Source organism: Sporothrix schenckii (genome assembly GCF_000961545.1).
Source record: "Sporothrix schenckii 1099-18 chromosome Unknown Cont41, whole genome shotgun sequence".
NCBI lineage: Eukaryota > Fungi > Ascomycota > Sordariomycetes > Ophiostomatales > Ophiostomataceae > Sporothrix > Sporothrix schenckii.
The window spans coordinates 2,427,257-2,454,313 of NW_015971142.1; the positions used below are offsets into that span (position 1 = coordinate 2,427,257).

Below are 27,057 nucleotides of genomic sequence, written 5' to 3' on the forward strand. Positions count from 1 at the left end.
CAGTCCGTTGCGAGAGACAAAGCAACGGCAACCACCCGGGGTTGCGGGAGTGACAGGAAATAGTCGACTACGCGTTAAGGCGCACGTTGGAGTGAGTGGGCTTGGAGAGGTGTGGGCTTTTTGCGGTTTGTGTACTTAGGCCTGGGCATGGCGAATCAGTTGAGCACATGGCCAGACGCACGCGTCTAGTTGTACGGGCAAGTTGCTGGGCGAGGTCGAGACAAGACAGACGAGCATTTCCGAGGCCAGCGAGGGTTGGGCATAGGAAGCCGAGACGTAGTTGAGGACGGGCCAAGAGAGACAAGGCGGGAATTCCGTCTGTGAGCGCGTGCTAAACGAGATGACGTTTGCATGTAAGGGTATGTGTGGGTGGATGAGGTGGATGAGGTGGACGAGGATGGAAAGGAGGTGGGAGAGCGACGAGTTGGAGGGGAGGATGAAGGTCCAAAAACAAAAGAAAGAAAACAATAAGGACGACGAGATAGGGGAAGGGGCGGCTTGATGACAAAAAGAGGTACAGATAGGACACGCAACTATGTTGGAAAGAGCAAGCTACATGACTAAGATAAACAAACAAAAAAGAGGCAGGACCGACGACGAAGAGTCAGACAGGGAAAGTGCAGACCACCGGCTCGGCGGGCTACAAAAGGTAGCACAAGACAGGGACTGAAAGCGACCGTATCCCAGTGCCACGGAATTGTCACACGGGTTGTACATGAACGGAGACGCGAGTATTTAAACTTTTTAAGACACGGCTGCGGGAGACGGCGCTCGGTGCACCAGTAATCAGAGGGATACGATATCTCAAAGGATACTTGCGAGGCCAGCCTTGTCTGGGGTCCAACGGTTAACCGGTCGCGGGGTACAGCATCGACGTGTGCAAGAGTTGACAGCCGCCTGTCTGTGGTTCAGAGTCCAGACCAGCCTTTCCAGAGAAGGCTGGGCCCTGCAGAAACCTGAAGCTTGGATCAGGACCAGAAACGGTCTCGGTGAGCAGATTGGGAAGAGTGGTAGGTTCGAAGTACACGGTAGGAGGGCCAGACATTGCGACCGTGGCCGGTCGCCGCTGGCGGAGCTTTGCTGTCACAATTACACCTTCCTCCTACCCCGGCAAGACCAAATGCACGCAAGCAGGGAAAGAAGGGAAAAGTACGACTTGCGGGGGATAGTTTTGAGCATAAAGTGCAACGTTGACGGAAGGAGTAACCAAACGTTCACAATAAGGGGCCAATCCCGTGATGCTAGAAGACGTAAAATACGCAACCACGACAGCCTACGAGTGAGCTTCAATCAGCGGTAAGCACACCGTAATTAAGGCTTAAGATGTGGTTTCGAGAGAGATTGTCCTCAGAAGAGGTCAATGCTACAAGTCCGAGCATAATCAGCATGTCGCAACGTCGTGGAATCCCAGGGACCCGTCTGCGCCCCTCGGGCCCTAGGCTATTGGGTTGGCATAGGCTTCCCTAGCGCTGCGCCAACTACGCCCACGATCGAACCTGCCCCGGTCGGTTTTCTGCCCTCCCGTCCTCATCCGCCTTGCAACGCCCGCCTCGTTCTTCCTCCTGCTTTGCCTCGTCTCCTCTCTCTCCTCTCTCTTGGTCTCTAATTCTCGTCACCGTCAAAGTCTTGGCCTTGGCTGAACCATTCCACTTTGTGCATCGCTCGTGCGTGTCTCTCCATCTTCCTCGCCGTTTGCCAGCCACACCTCAATCAGCTGCTCTTTCCTCAGCCGCTGTGCCCTCTTTAAGGACTCGATCGTCCAATTCCCATGTCTCTCCATTCTGTCTTCCTTTTCTTCCTTCATTTTGCCTCTACGCCTGCATCCCAATTTTAACCATCACGATAACTTTAATTGGCCCGCCCGTCCATCCGCCTGCTGTCCCGTCCACTCGTACCTCAAAATCAGCTCTCTCCACATTGTTCTCCTCGTCCCTGCTTCCCTGCTGCAACGTTCGCTCCCGCGATGGACTGATCGTCCCTCTCGCCACTCCCCATTCTGCCCACCGCCTTCAGTTCTCACTGTCGATCTTCAGCCCAGGTCAGTGGAACCCTCTTTATTTGCCCTGTGCTGTGCCTGGAGGATCGTTTTCTGCGAATAGCAATGCGACTACTGCCTCCACCTCCTGGCGTCACTCCTTTTTCGCAATAATCTTCTTGCAACCACTATTTTTATTCCCTTCTGTTCATTGCTCTCTATTTCATACCCTCTTCCAATCTTTTCTCGTCGCAAGGCTGCGTTGGGGCCGCACCACCCATCGTTAACGCCGCCTCCTTCCGACTCTTCGCTTGCTTGCTCGTGACACGGCGACGAGCTTCGTCTCCCTGTCGACCCTTTATGACACTCTCTTGTCTTGCTTGGATATTCTCTTTCACCTCCCTCTCGTCGCTTCCGATACATCCCATTATGCCCTCACCTTGGACTGTGTCACTGTTTTAACATGGCCGCAGCCATGTATCCAGAACCAGAACGGAGGAGAAACCGGGGGTTCCTGGGCTCTGATAGCTCGGCCTTGTCTCCTCAAGATCTCCAGGTATGTGGTATCTGCTCGGTTCTCTATTGTATTTCCGTGGTCAGGGTGTATTGCTTTCTGTTCTGTTGAAGCTCTCCGTGCCTCCGGTCTCGTGACGTTCCGTGGCCCTATAAGCATCTTGCTATACTCGACGCCATCCCGAGCCGCTCCTGAGCTTCCCTGGTTTCTTATTTATCCCGTGCTGGTTTAGAGATCATAGATTAACCGCATGCCTCTTCTCTGTCGCCTCCGCTCTGCAGGACCGCAGTCAGCTTCGATATGAGTTGGATCTGAACTCGTGGAACCTCCGTATCTGGGGTGTTGCTGCCTCAGGCTTCCTCACCGACTCGTATGTCTCCATCCTACTACCAATCTCTTGTTCGCCGTACGGCAAGTTTGTTTGTCGTCGCTTTTTGGCTCTTTCTTACCTGGGTTGTCTTGCTACCTCTAGATACAATCTCTTCTCTACAAACGTCATTCTCGCGTCCATCTCCTTCGTGTACTTCCCTGACTCGAACTACAACTATGTCGGCACTCTCATCAACGTCTTCACTCTCCTCGGCTCTGTTGTCGGCCAGCTTAGCTTTGGCTTTCTCGCGGACTACTACGGCCGAACTCGCCTCTATGGCATCGAGCTCATTCTCGTAATTGTCTCCACCATCGGCGTCGCGACCAGCAATTATGGATACCATGATCTTTCTTTTCTCGGCCTATTTGTTTGGGTAAGAGAAGACCCAATACCGTCGTTTTTGTCGGGATATGTTCACGTCTTTTGTTTATTTCCCCTTTGTTTGCCACCCACAATATTGGCTGTTGGCTTGAACCCCCGGACTAACAAATACTAGTGGCGCTTTGTTATGGGCATTGGTTTGTTCACCCGATCACCATTGTTTCCGCCCCCTCGTTGATGCTAACCATCTATATTTGTAGGGATCGGAGCCGAGTATCCATTGAGTGCCGTAATAACGTCCGAATGGGCTAGTACCTCGTCTCGAGCAACGATGATCTCCTCTGTCTTTCTGATGCAACCCGTTGGACAAGCACTGGCACAACTCGTTGGCGTTTGGGTCGTTCTCGGCCGTGAGAACATGTACCATTTACAGGAGATGCAGTGCGGCATCAACGACAAGTATGCCGAGGAATGTCGACGAGCTGTGGATGGTATATGGCGTATTGTCATTGGCTCCGGCGCCGTGCCGGCTCTGCTGGCTATCATATTTCGCTTTTTCTTGTACGACTGTGGTCTGTACACCTTGGAAGTGAAGAACAAGCCTGGCACCGCTTTCCGTGATACACAGCGCATATATGGCGCCCCTTTAAGCATTGCGGGCGGCGGAGGCGGAGGAGGGGGTGATAGTATCAACGGCGGCGCCGTGTCGCTTTACTCTCCAGGAGGTGCCCACTCTGACGAGCCGATGCCGGTACAGTTCTCGATCCAAGACCTGAAAAATTACTTCATCCGGGATCAAAACTGGTATTACCTCCTTGGGACTGCCTCGACATGGTTCTTTCTCGATGTGAGCTTCTATGGCTTCTCACTCGATAACCGCGGTGTCTTGGCCGATCTCTGGGTAACCGGGAATCCTCCAGAGCTCAACTCGTCCCTCAAGTGTTGGAACTCGAGCCTTGATGGGGGCAATTCTACGTTGCCGACATGGAGTGGCCAAGGTCATATGCCCCTTTGGCAAACCGACCCATCTCGACCATGCGACACAATATACGACATCCTGCTCCAGCAAGCGAAACAATACCTCTTGACGGTTTCATTAGCGTCAATAGCAGGAAGTGCTTGCTTCATTTTTGCAGCAAACCGGATACGGCGACGTCAGTGGTTGACGACATCCTTCATCTGCCTCTTCTTCCTTTTTATGATTACGGGAGGCGTATACTACGGCATCGCGCACACAAAATATGCTCCGGCCACAGTCACCATGGTTGCCATTTGCCATTTTGTCTTCAATTTTGGTATGGATGTTTTCCAGACACTTGTCAAATCTGATTCTTGAGCCGTACTAACAAACAACTCAGGCGCAAATACCCTCACATTTATTATCCCAGCAGAGGTTTTCCCAACATGTTACCGCTGCACATGCCATGGCATCTCGGCCGCGGCAGGGAAATTGGGATCCATTGTCGCCGTACTCATTGTATACGGCGTCAGTTCGGGCTACCACTCGACAACGAGGCAGGGTCTTCTTTTTCTCCTCTTCGGCACGTTCATGGCCTGTGGAGCCCTCTACAGCTGGGCATACTTGCCCGACGTCCAGCGTATTGTTGGCAACCGACGCTCAGGACGTGGCGGTGTGCCCGGCAGGTCCGGGCCCATTGGCATTGGGGGTATTGACCTCGGCCCGCCCAGAGACATTGGCGCCAATAGAAACGGCCGCAGTGTGCATGGCTATGGTCGGCGATACGGCGGGGCCAGAGACGGCACTACCCTGCAAACGAAGAACCTCGAGGATCTTGGTGAGGGTCGTGCCAAAGCAAGGCATGAAGGCGAAGTTATCACCATTCGAGATAAATGGAACGATCTCAAGAGACGGCGTGGGAGGAGGCGTCTAGGATCGTCTTCTGCTGCCGCGTGAGCAGAGTCTCGGCATTTAGTACAACCCATATTCGTCGTTAAATCTCACAATATAATATCACTATTTAATAATTTTGTTCAATAATACTCCTCTAGCAGGCCGGTATTGTACAACGTCTTGCAGTATTATTGCATTCACGGTAAGAAGGAGACAGGCGTGGTACGAACTAGCATTTATTTGATATACAAGGGAAATCCAACAGGTGAACTCCATAATGCACTTCCATACTTGCTTTCCTTTGGGTCTGTTTTGTAGCCAGACACAAGGACATGCTGCTTAAGGCAAAAAGGACGGGGGAGGAGTCTATGCAAATAAGAAATCCGAACGCAAAACAAGGCTCAACAAAAAGAAAAGGTATCCTGAAACCTTGTTGTAAGTCTCAGGGAGACCATTGGTCGCTTCAGTGCCCACTGACCGTACTTGAGTCAATGCTATTGCCATCATCGCTAGTAGACACAGCATCCGATTCGGACTGGCTCGTATTGCTGTTGCGCCCGGGAACAGCAAGACGGCTACTGGCTCCAGTCGCCGCGAGAGAGGACGACGGCCCGCCTGCATGACCAGACGCGACACTGCCTTCGCCGTCGTCGGCACCTGCGGTGTTGGCCAACGCCACAGCTTCCTTCAGCGTCTGCCCACTATCATCCATGGCCGCTAAGAAACGTGCGAGTTCTTTACACAGCTCCCAGTCGCCCTCCTGCATGGCCTGTCTCAGAAGCCGAACACCTTGCTCACTAGCTGTGGCTAGTGCATCAAATGTGTGCAAGATCAGCAGGTAGCCCCCGGCCGTCTTGAGACTGCCACGCAGCAACGACTCTTCAAACAGCTCTTGTGGTGGCGGAAGGTAGGCGAAAAGCGTGCGCCAGGATCGCACTTCAGTCTTGCGGGTGCATTGCACGACAATATCGTGATACGCACGGAAGCTCGACAAAAGTGAAAGCACACGCGGCAAGACGGCTGCTTCAGGCTTTGGCGCTGAATCGACTTCCTCGTCAAGAACCTGATGCAGGAGAACCTCCAATGCGTGTGCGAAATATGCAAGGTGCTGATACTGCTGTGCGAGCCGTAGGGCAGGGAGAGCCTTGTTTTCGCCCAAGTAGGCACGGAGAACGTCAGGTAGGAAGAGATGCGTCTACGACGCATGTTAGTAAAAACGAACCAAGCAGCGAGTGGGTAAAGAGCAGTACGAACCCGTATGTTGTACCGAAAAAAGGAAAAGTTGACGTCCCGCCGCTGCACTAGGTCGGGTTCAACGCCCAAAACAAGGGCTTTGGAGAGAAGGATAGACAGGGGGTAGAAATCCAGATCGATGGTGATGGGTGGCTGCACGGTGCCGTTTGCCACCGCATCGAGGGCCGCGTGGGTGTCAGTCCACAGTTTAAGCTCGCCTGCATCAAAGAGCCAAAGAGAGTTCTGCAGTGTCTCGTCAGAGTCGATAGATCCGGGCGCGACAGGTGTCTCTCTAGCGGCAGCGGGCAAGAAAGAAAATGGCTGATCCTTCATGCAAACGTAAAACTCCACCGTCTGAGCAATAATGCGCATGTCGTATTTGATTCCGCCGTGCTCATTTCTAGACGGTTGGAAGAGGACGAGCTTGCCGTCAACCAGGAACAACACGGATGCCATAGATACATCCAACGAGGGGTCGCCATCGTATAACTGGCCTTCTGGGAGGACCCAGCTCAAACCACGAACACGCGCAGGACTGCGTACAATCCCATGAAATCCAATGTGGCCCATGCGCATAAGCCGCAAGGATCCATTAGCTGCAGGGACAAATATGTAGTGATAAAGGATGTTCTCGTAGGTATACACCAGCAAGGAGTCTTCTCCGGTTGTGGTGATAAGGACGATGGGAGACTTCATGGGTTCCCTAAAGACGATGTTATTGTTGTCAAGGATCGCCTCGCGTTCGTAGAGCCGCAACTCGAATGATCGGTTTGCCTCTACGGCAGCGATCAGCGTATTGCGGTACCAACACATACCGCCACGAACTTGAAACTCATCTTCCGCAGCTTTATTGGCGAACGTTCGCCAGCGACCGCTGTTGATACTGTAGTGTGCGAGGCCCCTGCGCCCCGAAACGGCCACATAGCGGCCGTCTGAGCTGATAACCGCACAGCGGATGGGCCACTGGTTTAAGAGATAGTTGGCAGGGATGCGAGCTGTATGCCAAAGCGAAGGCTCGGCCGAGATGCTTGTCATATCCGGTAGGTCGTAGCCCCGGTACACCATAATGTTCTGGTTGGTGTGCAATACGGTGCGAAACAAATTCGAGTGACTATAGCAACCGGCAGAGGCACTCCTTGCCATTTCCAAAAACCAGATGGCTGAGCTTTCCTTGGCGACAAGCAAGACGTCGCCCGACTGGCCAACCCACGATACATCCCGTATACCAGTCAACCACTCCTCGTTATTTTTGTCTGCCATGGCGCGTTCGCTGTTAAAGGAGTGGCCCAGAAGCTTGCCGTAAACACTCCATGTCACCCAGCCATTTTCGTAACCCGCAAACAGGCAGTACCCATCGGGCGAGTATGCCATTTTTGTCAGGCGGCCAGTGGTCAAAACCGATACAGGCGGCACGTGGGTATGGCTTAGTGGAATGCTTCCCACGTAGTCTTTGACAGAATATACGCGCACAATTCCATCCACGCACCCCACGGCAATAAGAGAAAAACGGGCGTTGATGATAGCCCGTATGGCATGCTCGTCATCGGAATTGGGGTGGTGGAGGTTATATCCCCGGAAGAGCTTTTTGTGAGATGAGGTGGAGTGTGTGGAAGAAGAAGACGACGAAGACGCGGAAGTGGCCACTGGGGCATCCGTAGTAGTAGATGTAGTACTGGAGGCAGTTGTTGTCGTGGTAGTTATGGTGGCAGGTGTGTCCAGCGGGTCGGACGCCGAGGGGGGTGGAACTATTGTTGACGGCGCATCGGTGGTATTTGCAGGTGTCGTGGACCGCAACGAGGAGTCTGTGTTGCGCTGCACAGCATAAACCTTGCCGTCATTGGTCACCCACGTAGAGAGACTCATTGGCTTGTCGAAGATCATCTCACGGACGGTTGCTTTCTTATCCAACCAGCCCATGCGGCTCAGCAGCTCCGTGCTGGTCTGGCTTCCGTTGTTGTCCGGCGCCCAGCGAATGCACTGTACGGCAGCAGGCTTCGTTGTAGCCACAACAAGCTCGTCATCCAAGGCTAGAGCACTCTCAATGCCTGCATCAACCTTGATCACCATTCGAAATCGGATGCTGACATCGCGTATGCCGGGCCCCTCGCCAGGGCCCCAAAGAATTTGCTCGGGATGGTCGTGGCCAGGGTCGCCAACGTGGTTCTGGCGACGGCGTTGGATGTTGGTGGGGTTGGTGAACTGCGGCCGGTAGACTTCTGTCTCACGGGAGGTGGCCATGGAGTAGGTGATAAGGAAGCCTCGACTTGTGTACACAACTAGAATGGCACAGTCGGGACGGACGAAGAGGTCAACGTTCTCGCCGTAGGATGCCAGAGATCCTTCCGAGCGCACAATGACAGCCAGAATGACAGTCGGTTTTGTCTGCCAGATCGTCATTGACGTCGCTGTGATGGTGGCGAAGAATTGGCTCGTACGAGACATTCGCAAGGCAAGGATGGGCTCGGATGACGGCACGACAAGCGGCGACACACGGCGCGGGTAGAAGCCGTCGCCGAAGCCATCATTCCCGTAATAGCCGTGCTCGACAGACTTGATCGCGGGTGTCATTGGTGTCAAGGGTGTGGTCGGTGCCCGAGGAGAAGCGGCGGGAACCGGTATGCCGAGGGAGTCGTGATTCGAATGCTGGCTGGTATTGGACGCGGTACGGGACAACTGCGGTTGGTCGGCTGAGAGAGTCGATGGACGCCTGCTCTGCTGCTCCTGCGACAGCAGTGGCGACGCAGACGGGCCCGAGGCGGGTGGAGGAGGCAGGCCATCATGAGAGATCGTCACGGCGGGGACAGCGGCCTCGGTGTCGGTGCTGGTGCTCGTGCTGAAGACACGCGGGGTGGCAGCCGGCCAGTACATGGCCTGCGCATTGACCGGGTCGAGAGTCCGGGGAGCTCTCGTGCGCCGGGATTATAGGTAAGATGGGCAGTGCGCGAATCTGGAAATGCTGATGAGGGATGGACGTGGTGTCGTTCTGAAATATCGTGTATTTGGTGTGAGGTTGTGGTAATGATGGTCGGGCGATGATGAATTGGCTGTTTCTGGTGATGCTCTGGCCCCTTATGGTGACTTTGGGGGTCGCAGCTTCCATATCTTCACGTGTTGATGACACAGGGGGGAGGGAGAACGGGGTTGAGCCTGCTAGTGGCTCAACATAGCGGGCAGGTGCGACGCGGCTGGGTTTCTGCGGGGAAAGAGCTCGCCGACAAAGGCTAAGCCATTGGCTCGGGTTTTTGAGACTGCAATTCGTCACTTTGCGCTTTCACATCTTCTGTCGTCGAGCAACAGCATCTGGGACCCCATTACTGGCTTGACAACAAAACCGCTACGAAACCTCTCTCAATCAGTCCATTACTCTGTCCAGCACAGAAACTTCGACTTGCGTCTGGAACACAACTCTCAGACAGCTATAGCCGGAGGCTTAAGCTCAATCTTTGCCTCCAGACTGCGAAGACCCAGCCACACCCAGCACAGCCTTACCCTTGCTTCCTCTGCCGACGGCACAGCCGACTCAGGGCTCGCGCTATGCCTTCGTTTGTGATCAAGCCTCGCGAGAGGCTGTCAAAAGACAAGTTTCCGAACTACTTCTCGGGCTTCAAGGTCCAGGCATACCAGGATCCGGCAGCTTCAAGAGGCATGCAGTTCCACAACCCAGCAGCAGACAAGGACAAGGACAAGGACCAGGATACGGATGAGGCAACTATTAATGGGTGAGACGATGTCTGGTCTAGGAAAAGAAGCCGTTCAGCATGAGATATGCGGCTAACGCAAGGAACGGAACAGCGTGCGCACAATAGCTTGGAACCCGCTGAGCTCACTTGTTGCAACTGGTTCGAGCGACAGGACGGTTCGCGTCTGTAAGACTTCTTTGCATTGCACCGGCCACTGTCCGACTTTGACAAACACTAACAAATGCTTTAGGGAACCCGGACAAGCCTGTCGTTCGGCAATCTACAGAACTCAAGGGCCACACAGCGGCCATCGAGAAAGTCGCATTCAACCCCATTAAGGACGCTGAGCTGTGTAGCTTGAGCGCGGATGGTGCCGTCAAGTTTTGGGATGTGCGGACAAAAACATGCACAAATGAGGTCCGGGTACCTGGCGAAGCCAGTACTCTTGTTTGGGCACCCGATGGTGACTACCTGATCGTGGGAGGGAAAGAGAAAGGCAGCAGTGACAGCCACAAGATTTTCATCCTCGAACGGACACTAACTGCACCGACGGCGGTCAACACGATGCCAGCACGGACAAACGACATGGCTTTTTGCTGGAGCGGGAAACGCGTGTTTGTCGCGACGGGCGACGGTCGCACACGCATCCTCTCCTTTCCAGAGCTGGAGCCCGTCCTCAAGGTCAACCACACGGTCGGCGAAGGCGAGTCGGACGAGTTTTCGCTCAAGGGCCATTCGGCGGAGTGTCTGTCGGTGGCTCTCAGCCCTACAGGACGGACATTGGCGACAGGTGGGACGGACGCGATAATAGCACTCTGGGACACAACGAAGTGGACGTGCCAGCGAACAATCACAACTATGGCTGGACCAGTAAGGAGTTTAAGTGAGTTGTTGCCTTGAGCTATTCTTGATAAAGGGGAGCCTTCTTGGCGTTATGCCTTTGCGTTATGCTACATCGCGTCTCTCAATCCGAAAGCGAGCCACCGGCTAACTCTTCTCCTCCAAACAGGTTTCAGCTGGGACGGAAACTACGTGATTGGCGGGAGCACAGAAGGTGAGTTGTCTCGTAGTACAGCGCCTGTTACAAATTCCAATAGTCACATGTGCAAAGTTTGTTTGCTGACAGCAGGACGCGAAATCCAGGTGCGGAACTGGAGGTCACGCAAACAGAAAGTGGCGAGCACGTCTACACGTTCAAAACTGCACAACCGGTGCCTGTTGTGGCATGGGCGCCGACGCGGTTTTTCTTGGCATACGCGGAGCTGGGCAGCTTGCGCATCGTCGGCGTCGACACGGAGAGAAAGTACTAGCTGGCCGCCATGGGAGAATTGGGCAATGCGACAATAATGAACGCGGCGGAAGCAGAGGGCGAAACCAAGAGAAATGATCCGTGGTCTGCTCCTGTGCCAGCAGCGCCACAACCAGTGCACCGCTGCAAACAACTTCCTTAATCGTGGCCTTTGGTGGGAAACAAGAGACGGCGGCGTCAGGCGCCGTGTGCACGTATTAAGCACACTACGATACATGCAAGGCTGGCTCTCTGTACTCAAAACAGAGATCAGTGATAAGCCTGTAGCAGCCAGGTCGAATACGGCTCTTGACGCGCCGCACGTGCAATATCTTCTTATTGAGACTGTGTTCAAGAACAACTACGAGCCGAGGTGACGACAGATGAACAAGCCAGCAATGTCGTCACTGAATGAGCGCCGATGAAAGCAACTCGGAGCACTCAAATAGCCCGAATAAAGAACAAATGACTTCGGGAAGCGTTTCCAGGGATGCCACGACTGACAAGGCACAAGAAAGCTATGACGGACCCATATGCAAAGGAGGCTATGTATCATCCTAGCCCGGGCGTTAGACGAGTCGAGCCGAATGCCATCCGCGCCTCTGGGATTTGGTGGGGACATCAAGCAAACCGAACACGAGAACGATGGGGCACGATACCGGCCAGACACAGCAGCTGGTCGTTGGGACGAATAGAACCGCACAACCATACCACAAATGACATTTACTTTTGTTTCCTGTACATCTGCGCCAAAGCTGAATATTACGAAACGCTGCAGAACGACGGCTGCTCCGAGGCCGGTGACTTTTACAGTAACCCCCGATCCTTCTCAGTTGGGATAAGCAGGTCAGGTCTCGAACGACCAAATCTGTGCATCGCAATGGGTCTGGATGTGCGCAAAGAGCGTTGACAATCATTCGAGGTGAACCGCCCATGCCCAAAGGCTTCTCGCCACTGAGACATTTCAGAACTCAGCATTGTCCAACAGCGATCGACGTGCGCTGCACGCACCTATTTCATATTCAGATGGGCCAAGCATAAGAGCCCCGCAGTGAAAACCGTTGCACTGAGAGCGACACTTCATGTTCTCGAATTGGGATCAAAAGCGTTCTCGACTTGCTTCTTTCTTTGTCTCTTCTCGTCGCACCCTTCTGTGGCCTCTTTCCGGCTAGTTGTAACCGCCCGGCTGCTTCTGAGCCCTTCCAGCGGTTTGTACGAACACCAGTTTTGTCGAATGGTGGCCATGTCTGGTGGCCCAACAGGTCCCTTGGCGTGACCTGCGTGTGTTGCCAATGCCCCCCAGTTCCAGCCCTTATTGTGTGGGCGGTTACAACATAATCTTCACAGTGAATCATTCACAATGTGTCCTCAGGTGGGTACATGACCGCCAGATTATACTTTGTAGTTTTACCCGCCGGTCATTTGATCTTCTCCAGTTTTGCGCGCCGTGCTGCCCTATCCGGCACTGTCAAGTTCAGCTACAAAGAGTCCGGTCCAGTCTGGATGGCTCCTCGATCCGCAGTTTTGCCCTGCAAGGAGCCAGAAGCAGCAGGGGCAAGAAAGAGACGTGCAGGAAACAAACAGTGGTGACCTGCTAAAACTAGCGCAACTGGTGTCCCCTTCTCTCTTATCTTGAGGTGAAAAAGAAGAGTAGTTTTCTTTTTGCACAAGATTGCGACGCCTGGGGTATCTGGAGCTCGCTGCCCCCAGAATTTGTGATTTGTCGTTGCATCTTACCGCCACAAAACACCAACACCAAACACCACTTTCAGGACGCCGTCTTGGACACAGGCATCAACCAGACAGAACGGTTCTCGTAGTTGGCAGCTCGGCTTGGACGTGTTCCCGTTGGTGGCGCAGCAGGCGGTAATTCGTTAGCGGCACGATGTGGTCGTAACGCTGTGGTCGTAAAGATCTCATGCCCCCCTCCCATTGGGAACAAAAGGATGAGTTGAAAAGGCGAGGGGGTTAGCGCGACGGGGCTGCCAGGTATGGGCTAGTACAGTGCGATACAGTGCCAGTCATCGTCTACTTCGGGTGCGGCTGCTCCATTCACACCGTGCCACCCATGCGGACTGCTGCCTTAGGTATTCCTGCAACAGAGCCTTCGTCAGCAATCTGGCTGCCCTTCGCTCTTTCCTTCCTTCGTCCGAATTCCTTCGTCGGCCGCGCTGCGTCTGTTTTGCCGACTTGAACTTGTGTCTTCTGTCCTTTCGTCATTGTGAGAGACAGGATTGTCTTCTTTTTTTAATTCCGCATTGTTGCATTACGCCTGTGTTCTGCTGCAGCACAACAGGGTGCCTGTCCAGGCATTGAAGAGCGCCCCATAGTCACTTTCCTGTACCACATACTCTTGCCCCTCTTGCCCCCGAAGCACTACGGCCACAGGAAAAGCAGCAGGAACGACTGACGGCGGCGACCGCCAACCGACGATAACGCAACACAAAACGACCATACTGTTGCCACATCCCCAAAGCAAAAGCACCGACGTACTGGCAGCCTTGTCTGCCATGCCGCAGCGTCCACACGATCGTGCCTCGCACCTCTGCTGCTACCAGGCCATCAGTTGTGATCGGCACGTCCGACGAATTGTACGGCCTTTGGGACTCGGCTGACGAACGGGCCCGCTTATCGACGGTCGATCGAATCCCTTCCGGACAATAACGGTGTACGTTTTCTTCATCCACACTGTTCTCTCCGAATTATCACAATGTCGCCCTCCATGTCGCCCGACGATAACGCGGCCGACGGCCTTGATGCCTCCAACGCGCGCCCCGACGACAACCCAAACGCCAACATCCCCCGCCAGAAGCGTCTTGCCTGCTTGATCTGCCGGAGGCGAAAGCTCAAGTGTGATGGCCGCCGCCCCAGCTGCAGCACATGTTCCCGTCTGGGCCACCAGTGCGCCTACGACGAGGTCCGGAAGAAGAGCGGGCCCAAGCGCGGCTACGTCAAGGCCCTCGAAGAGCGACTTAAGCAAGTTGAGGTCATGCTCAAGTCACAGGACGCAGGCCCGGCCAGCTCAGCCGCTGGTGACTCTCTCCATGGTTTCACGGCGGGCGACACCCGTTCCGCCGGTCTCAAGTCCGGTGCAGGCCCGAATGCGACCAAGAACGGTTCCCTGTCCAAGTCTGGGAACGAGCGGTCGGCCTCGTCGACCACCGTGGGCAGTGCGTCTGGTGCCGGCGGCCGTGGTGATTTCTCCATGGCGGACCCAAACGCAATGAATCTGGCAGGAGGCATCGGCCGTGACTTGGACACCTGGCAGTTCAATGCCGAGTCACCACAACGCCCAGGCTCGCTTGATGATTTCAACTTTGGCAACCGCATGGCCGGAAACATGAGCGGCATGGACAGTAACCCGACCTGGGAGATTGTCCAGCTGAATTTGGAAGAGCCTCTGCCTGATCAGGGTATCATTGATGAGCTGACGGAGGTTTACTTTGACAAAATCCATCCGTCGCTGCCAATGATACACAAGGCCCGTTATCTGGCCGCCATGAACCTGTAAGTGTTTTACTGCCAGCCTTTACCATATTGCACGTGGGAACTAGAAATGTGTTTTCCACGTGTAAGACGGGACACATGTCTAACGCGTCGTCTTCAGTTCTGCCAACCAACGGCCTCCCGTATGCCTGCGATATTCGATGTGGATGTCTGCCTGCACAGTTTTGGACAAGTACAGCGACCTCAAGGACCTCTTTTACCAGCGGGCTCGTAAGTACCTCGAAGTTGACTACATGAAGGGTTTCGGCGAGCACATGATCTCCGTCGCCCATTGTCAGACGCATGTTATCTTGGCCTCGTACGAGTTCAAGATGATGTACTTCCCCCGTGCTTGGATGAGCACCGGCCAGGCCATCCGCCTTGCCCAGATGATTGGTCTGCACCGCCTGGACGGCGCCGGCCTAGAAGTCAAGCAGTGCATCCCGCCGCCCCGCGACTGGACGGAAAAGGAAGAGCGTCGCCGCACCTTCTGGATGGCCTTTTGCGAAGATCGTTACGCTAGTATCGGCACAGGATGGCCCATGACCGTGGACGAGCGCGACATCAGCACTGTTCTGCCCAGCTCCGAAGAAGCCTTCGAGATGAGCCGCCCCGAAGCGAGCATCCCGCTACATGACGCCATGTGCCCTTCGGGCATTGGCCAACTCACTCCTTTTGCCGGCATCATCCTAATGGCCTGCCTTTTCGGCCGCAACCTCACCCATCTCCACCGTCCGGACAATGACGATAAGGACAGTGATCTAAACGGCGAGTTCTGGAAGCGGCATCGCAACCTCGACAACATCCTGCTCAATACTCTCCTCGGCTTGCCAGCTCAGCTCAAGCTGCCCGCCGGCTTGCAAAACCCAAACATTGTTTTCACCAACATGTGTATACACACATCGACAATCTGCTTACACCAAGCCGCGATCTTCAAAGCTGAGAACAACTCCCTCGACGAGTCCGTCAGTCCAGAAAGCAAGATTCGTTGTATCTCGGCAGCCAACGAGATCGCCAGCATCATGCGCATGGTCTCTCATATGGACCTGTCTACTGTATGCCCAGCGCTCCATTCATATTTTTCCGCGATTTGCATTTACAATATGCATGTACATTTGTTCTTTTCGCTAACACCGCTAGATGAACCCCTTTATTTCTTTCTGCCTCTACGTTGCTGCGAGAGTGTTTGTGCAGTACTTGAAGAGCCGCCCAGACGAGAGCCGAGCCGCCGACTCGCTGCGCTTCCTTCTCACTGCCATGAGTGCGCTGAAGCGCCGTAACCCGCTGACCGAGTCTTTCTTGGTGCAGCTGGATGTTGACCTGGAAGCTCTGGGCGAGCGGATACCACAGCTGAAATCCGCTTTCCCCATGAGTTACGATAGTGTATGTTACCATGTTACATTTATCCGCACAATTTGTTTTGTGTTATGCTCTAACACCCTCATAGCCGTCAACAGGCGTCCCTCAGGGCACCGCCAATCGCCCAGGTGCCGTCTGCGATGATGGTGCCGTCGACGGCATCCTTTCGTTCCAGAAGGAATATTCAAAGTCTGACAACGCATCCAGCCAAGACAACGGCGACGACAGTTCAAAGGATCGAGTTTCGGATACGGCCTCCACGAGTATGAATAGCGGAAGCAGCAGGTTCCGGTCTAAGCCCACCAATGAAGGTGTGGCTCCCTCCGCGTCTAACAACTGGGCCTTTTCAGAATCGCGCCTGCCCACACGAGACCGCAGCAACGGGCAATCACCCATGTTCAACATACCAACTGGCGGTTTCGCGGATCCCACCGTCTCCAATATTTTGACGGCAGGTGGCCGACCAATGGGCTTCGTCGACGAGATTCAGGATATGTCGACCTCACCAGGCGACGGCCTATCCACGCGCCCGACGCCAAACTCCAGCAGTGCCTCCGAGAGCCGGCAAACCCTGGCGCCGCCACAACAGCCAGGTGCCATGCACTCGGGCGGCAGCTCGTTTGACACCAGCCCCGTGTCACCACCTCGTGGTCTGGTTGGTGGGCAGCAAGCTTCACAAGTCGAACGCGGCTCGTCTGGTGGCTTCTTTGCCGCCACCAACGGCGGCGCAGCCGACTATGCCACTGGCCAACCAGTCTCTTCTGCGGCCGCAGGTATATCTATGAACGGCAACGGCGCCGGCTTGGGTGGCCTGATGTCCGCAGATCCGTCCTCCAACGACTACATGATCTCCGAGGGATGGAATATGAATGGGCAGACGGGCATGACGCCCGTCTCGGAGGGTGTGCTCCGAACGATTATCAACATGGGTCCCATGGAAACCATGGATTTGGGTTGGGGCGCCAATCCATGACTTCATAAAGTATGATATCTCGCTATATGGCGGTTTGCGTTGCATCTCCTTCATTTTTTTTGGCATATCTTTCGCATTTGATTTCTTTTAACGACCGACCTTCCGCATTTCATCCCGGCTTTGGGCCCAAGAGAGAGTACTAGGGAAGGGCACGAGGATGAAGAGTGGCCCATTGGACGCGAGAAAATTGCGCTTGTTGTGTGGTTGATTATATCCTGATTCTCTCAGTGTCGTGTGTTGGAGGAAATTTTGTGGGACATCTATGTCTTGTTTATATGGCTTTGATTTTTGGTATCTGCACTCGTTTTGGGTAACGGTTTGTTTTATTGTCGTTTTTATTTTCTTTGTTGGCTCTCTTACTTGAAGTGGTCCTCTTTACTGAAAGACGGCGGCTACAACAGGAGATGCTCAGGGCACCATAATGGCTTGGGTTTCCTGCGACGATACAATCTCCAACTCTTTATGATTAATGGACGGCGTTCCGCAACTGCGAATTGGCATTTTGTACCAAAATAAATATATCCGATTAATTCTATGGACTTAAACATTGTTTTAGAATAAAGCCTTTGTTGCACATACCAGCTGTTTCTATTTTTTTGCCATTCTATGCTTTTATTCATATATTATTTGATATAGGACACGTGGTCCATGAACCAAATTATTAATTTTTAGTAAAGTACAGAGATTTTTTTTGTTTTATGTCGAAGAAACAAAACAATAAACGTGAAACAGGGTTTTGACTCGAAAAGAAAATACTCTTAAAAGTATATCAAATTTATTCCTCTTTATCAGCTCGTCCAGTGTCGTTATTTTAACTGGGTATATATTACATATAACTAAGAAGAAATAAAAGAAAAATAGAAAGAACCCTCTTGACGACTGACACACGCCTGTCTGTTTTCCAGTCTAACACAAGGAAAAAGGACAAAAGAAAAAAAAATGCGTTGTAAGCAGATGGCAACAGAACATAGGGAATAAAACGAAAGCGGCAACATAGCACACCAAAAACTTGAGTAAAAAAGGAAAAAGAAAATAAGTTTTCAACGCACGAATTACAAACGATCCCACCTAGCAACTCATATCCAACACCATGTTGATCGTCCCAACTTCAGACCGCGGCTTCCGTGCGTGGCCGCGCAGCATACGCCAAGCCGCACCGGATGTGCGGCCTTCCTCCAGGATGGCGTGCACACCATTGAGGCTCTTGCTGGCCTCGCGCATCGCCGAGCCGGCCGTGACAGTATCTGACAGGCGCAGGTCGCCGGCCGTCTTCTCCATCTCCGCGCGCAGCAGCCACCGTTCCCAACTCCAACTGCCGGCCAGGCCGGTCACAGCGGCAATATTGTCGGTCGAGCCGTGCACCATGGCGTCGAGCTGGACCGTCGGGATGACGGCACTAGTTGAATCGCGTGCGACAGTCGGCTTGGTCAGCGACTCGGGGCGGGGACCCACGGGCAGGCACATCCAGGCACGGCGCACGTCGGTGAACCGGGCGCGGTCGAGGCGGCCAAGGAACATCTTGGTCGGCGACGGGTCGTAGCCGAGGGTCTGCAGGACGAATCCAAACTCGACGCTCTTGGCGTTGCCGAGGGGGCCTGCGTTGACAATGTCGGAGTCCAGAACCGTGAACTCAATGTAGCCGCCGGGTTTGAGCACGCGGTAGCACTCGCGCAAACACGACTCCCACTCGTCCTCGCCGTTCTCGCCGACAAACTTGAGAATGGAGTACAGTTCGGCTGCGCGTACCAGGTCGAACTGGTCGTCGTCAAACGGCAGCTTGGTCAGCTTCTCCACGGCCACCTGGCGATGGTTGGAAGGGCCGCGAATGTTGGCGTTGGACAGTTGGCGGATGGCCTTGGTGGTCACGCTGTAGACTTTGGCGTTCGGGTACTGCAGGCCCACGTGCCAAGCCCAGTCGCAGGTCGCTTGGCCGCCAAGGTCGAGAATCCGGGCGCGGTCACGGTACAAACCGTTGGGACCGGGTGCCATGCGGCTGATGCGCGCAAGGCGCTTGTGCACGGGTGCCGAGATCAAGCGTCCGCCGTTAAGAAGCCTCAAGGCAGCCACATGCCATGTGGTCAGAGCCATTTGGTTCTGAGCATCGGACTCTTTGTCAGCGCGGATCTTGGCCGGGTCGTCCACAAGGTTGTCGTCGCCGCGGGCGACGTTGGCGCTCATGCGCTTCTTAGCTGACTGCGGAAGCACCGTCAGCTGGTACTTGCCGAGAAGCTGGTTACGGTGGGCCTCGCGCAGGAGAAGGCGCTGGGCCTGCAGGGCTTCGAAACGGGGCAAGCGGTAGATGAACATGTCCGTGAAGCTGGTACGAACCAAGCAGTCCGTAAAGGCGCGAAAGTACGCCGATTCCTGGTGCACCATGGTAGATGGCAGCGTGCGTGGCAAGGCGGGAGACTTGACCGCCTCGGAAAAGCGGACAGTCTTCTTGCGAGCGATAGCCGTGCTCACTGCCACCTTCAGGTTCTCGTCCTTAGGTGGTACCTTTGGAGCCTCCTCCTCTTTAGCTTCTGCAGGAGACGAGATCTCCTCAACATTCTCAGTCAGGTCTGCGACGCCGTTGAGGTATGCTCGTTGCGCCACAAGCCACATCTCAGTGCGGTCAAGGTGGCCCAGAGCAATCTGCTGCATCTTCTGCGCGTCCATGGCAAGGTAGTCGTTGACGATCTCAGTGGCGATCACCTCCTCAGCGGGGGAGCTGACCTCCTCTGACCTAGCGATCTCCACAGATTCGACGACGGTCTCCGAGAGAGCAATCGGATCCTCATCGGTCTTCACAAGCTGGGCGGTAACGGGGGTCTTTTGAGCACGGACGGCCGTGGCGGGATCGTCAGACTCGATGATAGGGGCTTCAACAAACTGCTCGACGGGCGAGCTGGACTTTTCGGCACCGGGCATGTGGAGCGGCCGCTCCTTCATGATGCGGGGCACCGGAGGAGCAGATGCTTCAGCCCACGGCAGTCTGTAAAACTGTTCCGCAGTACCAGACGTAGGAGGGTGAGCCGAGTCGATGGGGGTCATGGCGGTCATATTCCACGTGTGGCGGGTTCTGGGTGAGAGGCCCGAGAAGAAGCCGCCAGGGGACGGGATCTCGAGGCGGGTCAGGCCAGCAAGCGAGCGCTGTTGAGCCGGGGAGAACGGGACGGTGTGGCGAGGAAGCCCAGACGTGATGAGGTTCAGGACAGGTTGCGAGCGGTTCTCAGACATCTCTTCAACCGGCTGCTCCTCCTCGGCAGGCAGCTCAATCACGCGCTCAGGCTCCAGATTAATGTCCACGACAGAGCCGGCGTCAGAGCGAGCTAGAGACTGAAGAGTGGCAAGGGCGTCAGGCTGCAACTGTACGCCAGACCAGCCGCCGTTGTTGTCGTTGTCGTTGTCCGCAGCACCGATGATGGGGGTCGGAGGCGCGGACATCTGAGCAGACATCTGGGACATCTGCTCGGAAGTCAGGCTGCCGTCCAGCGACGGAGGTGCCGAGACGGTGGGTAGGTCCAGGGCGTGATGCCTCTGCATAAACGACATAATGGCAGGTGACATGGGAACCTGGGCAGACGGCGTGGGGGCCATCGGTGACGTGCAGAGCTTCGGGTCGGGATCCACCAGAGAGATTGTTGGGCGCTGGGGGATGGTGAGCTGAGGGAGCATCTTGCGTGACTCCTCAGAGCTGCTGCTCACACGCGACATCGCGGACGAAGTGCGGCGAGATGCACTGCTGTAACGACCAATCCCGGATGCCCGCAGCTTCTTCTTCCGGGTCGTCGACTCGTCATCGGAGGCGTTGTAGATGTCGTCGAACTCTGTCATGTCTGTGGTTACGCTGCCGTTGTGGTGCCATGGGCTTGATGGTGAGTTGCTGCCCGGGGACGTCTCGTCGTCGATGTCGGCCTCGTCATCGATGGATGCGGAAGACGGGGACGAGGGTAGGATCGGGGCGGACAGGAAGTTGAACCCGCGAGGCGTGGGAAAGTGGTCGCTCATCGGCGAGAACCACATGTCGATTTTTTGCTCCCGCTCGTCATTGCCGCCATGCCACCGATCCTCGCGCAAGCGCTCTTCGTGAAGTCGTTTTTGATGCTGCTGGTAAAGCTGCTGCTGCTGAATCTTCATCGGGACCTGGGTGCCGACGGGTGAGGCATCGCTGAAGTCACCTTCCTCCATTATCGTATTAAGGGTGCGAATCTCTGCCCTGCGGTCCTGCGCAGGGTTCAGAGTACCGCGGTGGGTGGCGAGTGCGAGGTCGGACATGTTGGGCTAATAATGAGAAAATGGGACAGAAAGTAAATGAAAGATAAAGAGACACAATGCAGTTGGTCAAGGATGGACGTCCGGCGTCAGCGAGTGTTTTGTCGAGTCCAGCGACAAGTGAGAAAGGAGTGTCAAACGATGGGATGGTCTCGATCAACGAGCCTAGAAACTCTATACGAATAAAATAGTACACGCACACAAGGAACGGCAAGAAAAGATGACGGAAAAGGATCAGAAGAGAAGGCAAAGGAGAGGAGAAGAAAAGAGAGAAAATAAATAAAACATGTCGAAGGAAGAGAAGGCTGAAGGGCGACCATGGAGGTGGTTATAGGATTTGACCAGGTAGCAAATACGCAAGATGATGGCCAGGCCAGGCGACCCAGTACAAAAATAGCCACGGCACTCAACCAGAAGCCGGGGTGGTCATGGCGTGAAGACGGACGGAGGGACCGTTGGGGGCTGAAGGGCCATGACGAGCTGCATGGCATGGAATGGAACGGGACGTCCGCATATGGACTGATTGTAGCAGCACGTAGCATCCATTGCCAGCGGCTAGCACGCGCGCAGCAGCAACTCTGCTGCACGGTCAGGACATGATTCTCTCATTCTTTCCCCACGCCTGTGACGGTAGCGTGTGACTGCATGGCACTCGACATCTTCAGCCTCCTGTTTCCGTTTCGACACTCACAGGCTACCTGCCTGCTTCCCGATGTGGTCCCCTTGCCTGACGATAGTGTAGGCAGCATGTTTCCTCAAGAACGATCTGGAGGGTGGTCAGGCTCGCCAATTCGCTGGATTCTCTTGCGTCCAACCCCATCAGGCTCCGAAAAAGGGAAAGAACGCTGTGTTCTGCTTAATGGGTTTGAGTGGGTTCGACGATGGTGTCCAATCAGCTCACACAGGTGTGATGTTCATATCAAATCTAGAGACGACGACAGCGACGAAACAAGTGGGATGGACAGAGGTGGGTGGCTTTCCATCTGCATGGTGGGATGGCGCGCGCCAACCAGGAAACACAGAGACAGCGCTCAGTGAGATGGCCGGGATGTTTGGAGGTTTCTCGGCGACGTTGGGAAGGAAACAATACCCTGGTTGCAGATCAGCGAGCCAATGGCAGCGTGCGTGTGGGCGACTGGGCGCTTAAATTTGAGCAGCGAGCCGCCGGGATGTTGGCTGTCGCACAGACAGCCAATTACGCGCGGGCAGTGGGGTGCAGATAACCACCGTGATGTTCTAGAGATCTGGTTAGCGACTTTGGCATTGTATGTTTGAAAGGTATGCATAGCATCGCAAGGAAGTATCAGACGGCCATGTATTAACGAGGTCTGTAAAGAGCATGAATGATGACGACAACAAATCCGAAAGGGCAAATTGGAAACGAAAATAACAATGCAAAAAGGCGTTAAGAGAATCATTACAGGCTGGTGGCATTTTGATTGTTTCGGCGTAAGTGACTGATGTTTGGAGTTCCAACAGTCGTTTGCTACAGCATCCCGAGTTGTGATGACACGACACCCGAGCGCGTCTTTGCCTTGATATGCCGGTGACAGTCATGCAACGAGGGCCCGATTCGAGGTGACACCCATTTGAATTGCTTTATGGTCCTCGATGTGACGAGCCTTTGGGGTCATGGGAAATGAATGCTGTCGAGGGGCGCCCTCCATGTATTGACTATTGCCAATATCACGCTCGCACATCTGTAATTGACGAGGAGGCGACGCGAAAGATCGGACAATAAAAGGGGCGAGCCGCCATCCAGGGTCGTCGTCCAGGGTGGGCGGCAGTTGGGCAGTGTTGGGTGTGATTGTTGAAAGAAGCAATTTGACAATGTTGTGATGTTGGCATCTGGGATGAACTGAGAAGGAAAGCTCGTTGGGTAAGCGCTGTGGATTGTGTCGGCCCTGCATCGTCACTTCCTTTTTGGGCAATAGTTCCAGTGCTCTGGATTGACAGGAAAGAGCGGTACTTATGCCTGGAGCAACTTACTGAGAAAATTGAAGTACCCTTCTACATGAGCATTGTTGGCCCCGGCGTCTGATACCTTCCCGCGAATCGCCCACGGCTCCCACTATCTCGCGCCCCACGGCGGACGATCTAAGCTCCAAATTGGCCCGTCACCAGCGCAGCACACCCAACGAGCCTTCTTACCCCGCCAGGCAAGAGCTTTGCTTTGGCGGCGAAAAGTAAAAGGAGGGGCAAATACCAGTCTTCGTTAGGCCTGTGGCCAGGGCCGGAAAAAGCCTGTATCACGCGCCGCTGGTAATTAAGAAGCTCTGTTAAGCCGGCGAAAATGCATCACCAAGTCCCCATACCTTGAAACGACGACAATACTGACGACTGGACGACGCCGACACGTTCACAAGAGGCGCCCGCAATACGCGCCCCTACACGGTAACGACACGACGAGCCGTCAACTCTGAGCACACCTGGCAACCGATCCACTGCGAAGCACACGGCTGCTGCTTTCGGCGCATTGCATCTTTTGCACAGCGCATCGTTGAGTCGTGATATTGTGACCAAACGCGTTCTGTCCCTGGCAACTCTACGACCGCGTCGTCACCCTTCACACACGTCACTACCCCAGACAACATGGCGGATACAGAGTCACCTGAAGTCCTCGAACCCCAGGGCCGCCATGTCTTCTACTGTGGCGGTACGCATCCGCCCCAAGCTGTTTTGTGCAGGTGGCTGCAGCCTTCCCCATTGTTGTTATTATTTCTGACCTTCTGATTTGTTGTTTAATTGCAGTATGCACAATGCCGCCCGAGGTACGCACGCCACATACAAACAATGCTTCTAGCACACGAACGCCCGGACGGCGGAATGCAATCGCTGGAGGAGCATGCTAACAAGTTGGGTCGAATAGTACTGCGAGTACGGAGGCACCGTCAAAAAGTGCCAGGAATGGCTAGAGAAGAACAACCCAGAGCTGTACGAGAAGGTCTGGTCACAAGGTATGTGGCTGCGTGGAGTCGTGGTGTTAAAGATGGATGCAGATGTGTTTACGAGAGCCTTGTTCTGACCACGCGACGTTTTCCCTCGGCATAGAAGCCCTTGAGGCTGCAACGGCCGCCCTCTCGATCGATGCCCAGAAGCGTGCTGCCAAGGACGCACAGAAGAAAACGGCCAAGGCCGAGGCCGCAGACAAGAAGCAGGCGAACCTGCTGGCCAAGAGCGTCGTCACGATCAAGCGCATCGAGCGCAACAAGCGGAAGCACATTACCTCCGTGTCTGGGCTGGAGGCCTTTGGCCTGGACCTGAAGAAGGTGGCCAAGGAGTTTGGCAAAAAGTTTGCTACGGGCTCCTCGGTCACAAAAATGGCGAACGGTGGCGAGGAGATTGTGGTGCAGGGCGACGTCAGCCCCGAGATTGAGGAGTATCTGCTTGAGAAGTACAAGGAGATCCCCGAGGACAACATCGAGTTTATCGATGAGAAGGCAAAGAAGAAGGCTGCCGCCGCCGCCGCCGCAGCGGCTGCCAACGCCGTACCACAACAGTAGCGTTGTTGCATATTGCCAAGTCATATGGGTTGTATAATAAAATATTGGTCACAATTTGAATACAAAAGCGTTTCGATAGTATATGGTGAGAGATGTATAGCAAGACCACAACCGCACAAAATCGCGTTGTTTGTATTGGCCCATTTAATAGACTGTAAAGCGACCTGATGCAAAAACAAAACAAAAAACGCCACACCGGAAAGCAAGTATAAAACTAACAGCCCCAAACAAGTGAACCGTATGCAACGTTCAAAGTGATTGGTGGCAGCCTCTTTGTCCTACCGCCGTTCATAACAGATGATCAATCTCTTTTTCGCAGGACTCTACCCGAGCGAGTTGTTGCCGATGTCGTTGAGGTGGCAGCCGTTGCCTTGGAAGCCGGGGCTCTCTTCGTCGTAGCACTGGCCACACCCTTTTTAATCGAGCTCATGACTGTCTTCTTCGTCGTTGCGGCTGTCGCTCCCGTGACCTTCCGCGCCGTAGCCGCTGTTGTACCAGCAGCCGGTCTCCCGACCTTACGCACTACCGTAGACGTGCTCGCATCGCTGGACTCGCTGATACCACTAATTCTCCTGGCGTTCCGTGCTGCGGCTGCTGCGGCCGACCGAGAAGCTGGGGCCGCGGTCGTTTTGGAAGCTGCGCCCCTGCCACGCGTGCGAGCGGCTGTTGCTGTCGCACCACCAGCAGCAGAGCTGGCAGTCGACGATGTCGTCGGCTTTCGGGTCGTGGCGGCGCGCGTAGCACGTGCCTTCTCCACCATGGAGCTGATCAAGTTCGTGGCAGACGCCTGCTTCGTTGGTGACATGGGCCGAGCAATAAAAGACTTGGCAGGGGACGGCGGAGCCGGTGCACCACGCTCGCGGTCACGAGGGTTCATGCGGGAGTTGGACGATGCTGGCGACAGGACTTGCCCGGGCTGTGTGCCATGGGATGTTCCTGGCGCACCACGCTGCCGTTTCTTGGGGCTGTCGAGGTGTGTGTTTTGGTTCTCCTTGTCGCCGCTGGCCAATTGGTCACTGAGGAAGGTTCAGGTTAGCGGTCGTAGGGGTAACTGGGCAGGCTGGTATAAACAAGGAATGGCATACCTAAGCCGCTTGAGTGGCCGGTTGACTGCCGCTTGAGCCGCACGAGGGGACTCTGCGCGTGAAACCACCGACCGTGCCGGGTTGAAGTCTTTCTCGGGGACTGGAGGTGGTGCCCGACTGGCGGCCGTGGTCTGTTTGGGTGCAATGGGCTTCTGCTGGTCGGTCGAGTGCTTCAGGAGGAGATCGGCCATCTTGAGCTTCCGCAGGGCCATCGGGATGCGGTTGACGCGTATTTCTATACGCGTCCGCAGTCCCTGTGCCTGAAGGTTGTACTGTGCGCGCAGTTTCCGTGCACGCTCGGTCACTGTTGATTGTCAGTTTTCGTTCTTTCGATGTTTCGTTGTTTCGTCTCTTTGTCCCATGTTGTCCTCGTCATGCATGTCGTCTTGCATATGAAACTCACCCTCGAGCTGAAGATTGTCAATTAGAGCCTGCTTCTGGGCAATCGTCACGCCCACTTTTTGCCGCTTGCTGGAGGTCTCTTCTGTCTTTGTGGCCATCGTCGTTGTCGTTGTCGTTGTCGCTGTCGTCGTCGCGATCATATTCGCCGCGTCATCGACCTCGGACGCGACGGACTGGTCGGACTTTCTCTTTCTTCCGCGAGGAGGCATAGTGACGGTAACTGTGCCTTTATAGTAGAATGCAATAATTGAGACGCAGGTGCTGGTGAGAACTGTTGAGACGTGTTTGTGATTGTTTGTCGTTGTTGGACAGCGCGTTGGTTATGGGTGAGAGGTTGACAGCTGCACTTCCAGTGTAATACAGTGCAAAGAAAGTAAACAAACACTAACGAGCTTTGGTGGGCGCTGCAAAACATGGTCTAATGGCCCGTGCACGGCATATCCATTCACCGCCTTCTGTAAACAGGCTAGTGTGGATTCTGCCACTCCTGCTCCCGCATGCAGCATTCTGCTGTGCTAGGCTGACCTTGCCTGACGACAGCTGTGGGTGTTGCCTTTGGCGTTTGGTTGGCTTAATTCGACCTTTCCACTGCTTCCACTGCTTTCGGCGCCTGTTTCTCAGCATTGCTTGCATCCAACTACAAACCGCCTCATCCACCACATCCACCACATCTACCACATCTACCACACCCCATCACATCGCATACCTCCACGCATACCGCGACAAAGCAAGCTCCAAGTCGAAATTGACGTCCGACTGTCA

General features: G+C 54.6%; 12 protein-coding genes across 12 annotated transcripts; 7 read left to right on the top strand and 5 right to left on the bottom strand.

Annotated features, from left to right (window-relative positions):
- Positions 1-1,811: 1,811 nt before the first annotated feature.
- Positions 1,812-2,403, bottom strand: SPSK_08018 (uncharacterized protein; the record flags this gene model as incomplete). Its single annotated transcript, XM_016734669.1, has 2 exons — positions 1,812-1,996; positions 2,205-2,403. The coding sequence occupies 2 exons, from the start codon at positions 2,401-2,403 to the stop codon at positions 1,812-1,814; spliced, it is 384 nt and encodes a 127-aa protein (XP_016591109.1).
- A 35-nt stretch (positions 2,404-2,438) lies between these two features.
- SPSK_07038 (phosphate transporter) lies at positions 2,439-5,095 on the top strand (the record flags this gene model as incomplete). The annotated part of the gene is made up of 5 exons (XM_016733708.1): positions 2,439-2,531; positions 2,771-3,232; positions 3,356-3,377; positions 3,441-4,475; positions 4,539-5,095. The coding sequence occupies 5 exons, from the start codon at positions 2,439-2,441 to the stop codon at positions 5,093-5,095; spliced, it is 2,169 nt and encodes a 722-aa protein (XP_016591110.1).
- A 400-nt stretch (positions 5,096-5,495) lies between these two features.
- SPSK_06914 (uncharacterized protein) lies at positions 5,496-9,133 on the bottom strand (the record flags this gene model as incomplete). The annotated part of the gene is made up of 2 exons (XM_016733584.1): positions 5,496-6,227; positions 6,287-9,133. The coding sequence occupies 2 exons, from the start codon at positions 9,131-9,133 to the stop codon at positions 5,496-5,498; spliced, it is 3,579 nt and encodes a 1,192-aa protein (XP_016591111.1).
- A 666-nt stretch (positions 9,134-9,799) lies between these two features.
- SPSK_07491 (THO complex subunit 3) lies at positions 9,800-11,255 on the top strand (the record flags this gene model as incomplete). Its single annotated transcript, XM_016734153.1, has 5 exons — positions 9,800-9,984; positions 10,058-10,131; positions 10,196-10,828; positions 10,955-10,999; positions 11,089-11,255. 5 exons carry the CDS (start codon positions 9,800-9,802, stop codon positions 11,253-11,255), a joined length of 1,104 nt encoding a protein of 367 aa, XP_016591112.1.
- Positions 11,256-11,328: 73 nt separating this feature from the next.
- Positions 11,329-11,610, top strand: SPSK_08187 (uncharacterized protein; the record flags this gene model as incomplete). Its single annotated transcript, XM_016734825.1, has 1 exon — positions 11,329-11,610. The coding sequence occupies one exon, from the start codon at positions 11,329-11,331 to the stop codon at positions 11,608-11,610; it is 282 nt and encodes a 93-aa protein (XP_016591113.1).
- A 143-nt stretch (positions 11,611-11,753) lies between these two features.
- On the top strand, positions 11,754-12,143 carry SPSK_08121 (uncharacterized protein; the record flags this gene model as incomplete). The annotated part of the gene is made up of 1 exon (XM_016734764.1): positions 11,754-12,143. The coding sequence occupies one exon, from the start codon at positions 11,754-11,756 to the stop codon at positions 12,141-12,143; it is 390 nt and encodes a 129-aa protein (XP_016591114.1).
- A 1,800-nt stretch (positions 12,144-13,943) lies between these two features.
- On the top strand, positions 13,944-17,051 carry SPSK_06968 (C6 transcription factor Prf; the record flags this gene model as incomplete). The annotated part of the gene is made up of 4 exons (XM_016733638.1): positions 13,944-14,740; positions 14,841-15,774; positions 15,860-16,102; positions 16,167-17,051. The coding sequence occupies 4 exons, from the start codon at positions 13,944-13,946 to the stop codon at positions 17,049-17,051; spliced, it is 2,859 nt and encodes a 952-aa protein (XP_016591115.1).
- Positions 17,052-18,119: 1,068 nt separating this feature from the next.
- SPSK_06961 (verprolin-like protein) lies at positions 18,120-21,308 on the bottom strand (the record flags this gene model as incomplete). Its single annotated transcript, XM_016733631.1, has 1 exon — positions 18,120-21,308. The coding sequence occupies one exon, from the start codon at positions 21,306-21,308 to the stop codon at positions 18,120-18,122; it is 3,189 nt and encodes a 1,062-aa protein (XP_016591116.1).
- Positions 21,309-21,623: 315 nt separating this feature from the next.
- Positions 21,624-21,905, top strand: SPSK_08188 (uncharacterized protein; the record flags this gene model as incomplete). Its single annotated transcript, XM_016734826.1, has 1 exon — positions 21,624-21,905. One exon carries the CDS (start codon positions 21,624-21,626, stop codon positions 21,903-21,905), a length of 282 nt encoding a protein of 93 aa, XP_016591117.1.
- A 953-nt stretch (positions 21,906-22,858) lies between these two features.
- SPSK_08138 (uncharacterized protein) lies at positions 22,859-23,215 on the bottom strand (the record flags this gene model as incomplete). Its single annotated transcript, XM_016734780.1, has 1 exon — positions 22,859-23,215. One exon carries the CDS (start codon positions 23,213-23,215, stop codon positions 22,859-22,861), a length of 357 nt encoding a protein of 118 aa, XP_016591118.1.
- A 682-nt stretch (positions 23,216-23,897) lies between these two features.
- SPSK_07827 (RNA-binding protein) lies at positions 23,898-24,808 on the top strand (the record flags this gene model as incomplete). Its single annotated transcript, XM_016734482.1, has 4 exons — positions 23,898-23,961; positions 24,057-24,076; positions 24,175-24,262; positions 24,357-24,808. The coding sequence occupies 4 exons, from the start codon at positions 23,898-23,900 to the stop codon at positions 24,806-24,808; spliced, it is 624 nt and encodes a 207-aa protein (XP_016591119.1).
- Positions 24,809-25,109: 301 nt separating this feature from the next.
- On the bottom strand, positions 25,110-26,504 carry SPSK_07526 (uncharacterized protein; the record flags this gene model as incomplete). The annotated part of the gene is made up of 3 exons (XM_016734187.1): positions 25,110-25,824; positions 25,894-26,197; positions 26,297-26,504. 3 exons carry the CDS (start codon positions 26,502-26,504, stop codon positions 25,110-25,112), a joined length of 1,227 nt encoding a protein of 408 aa, XP_016591120.1.
- Positions 26,505-27,057: the final 553 nt, after the last annotated feature.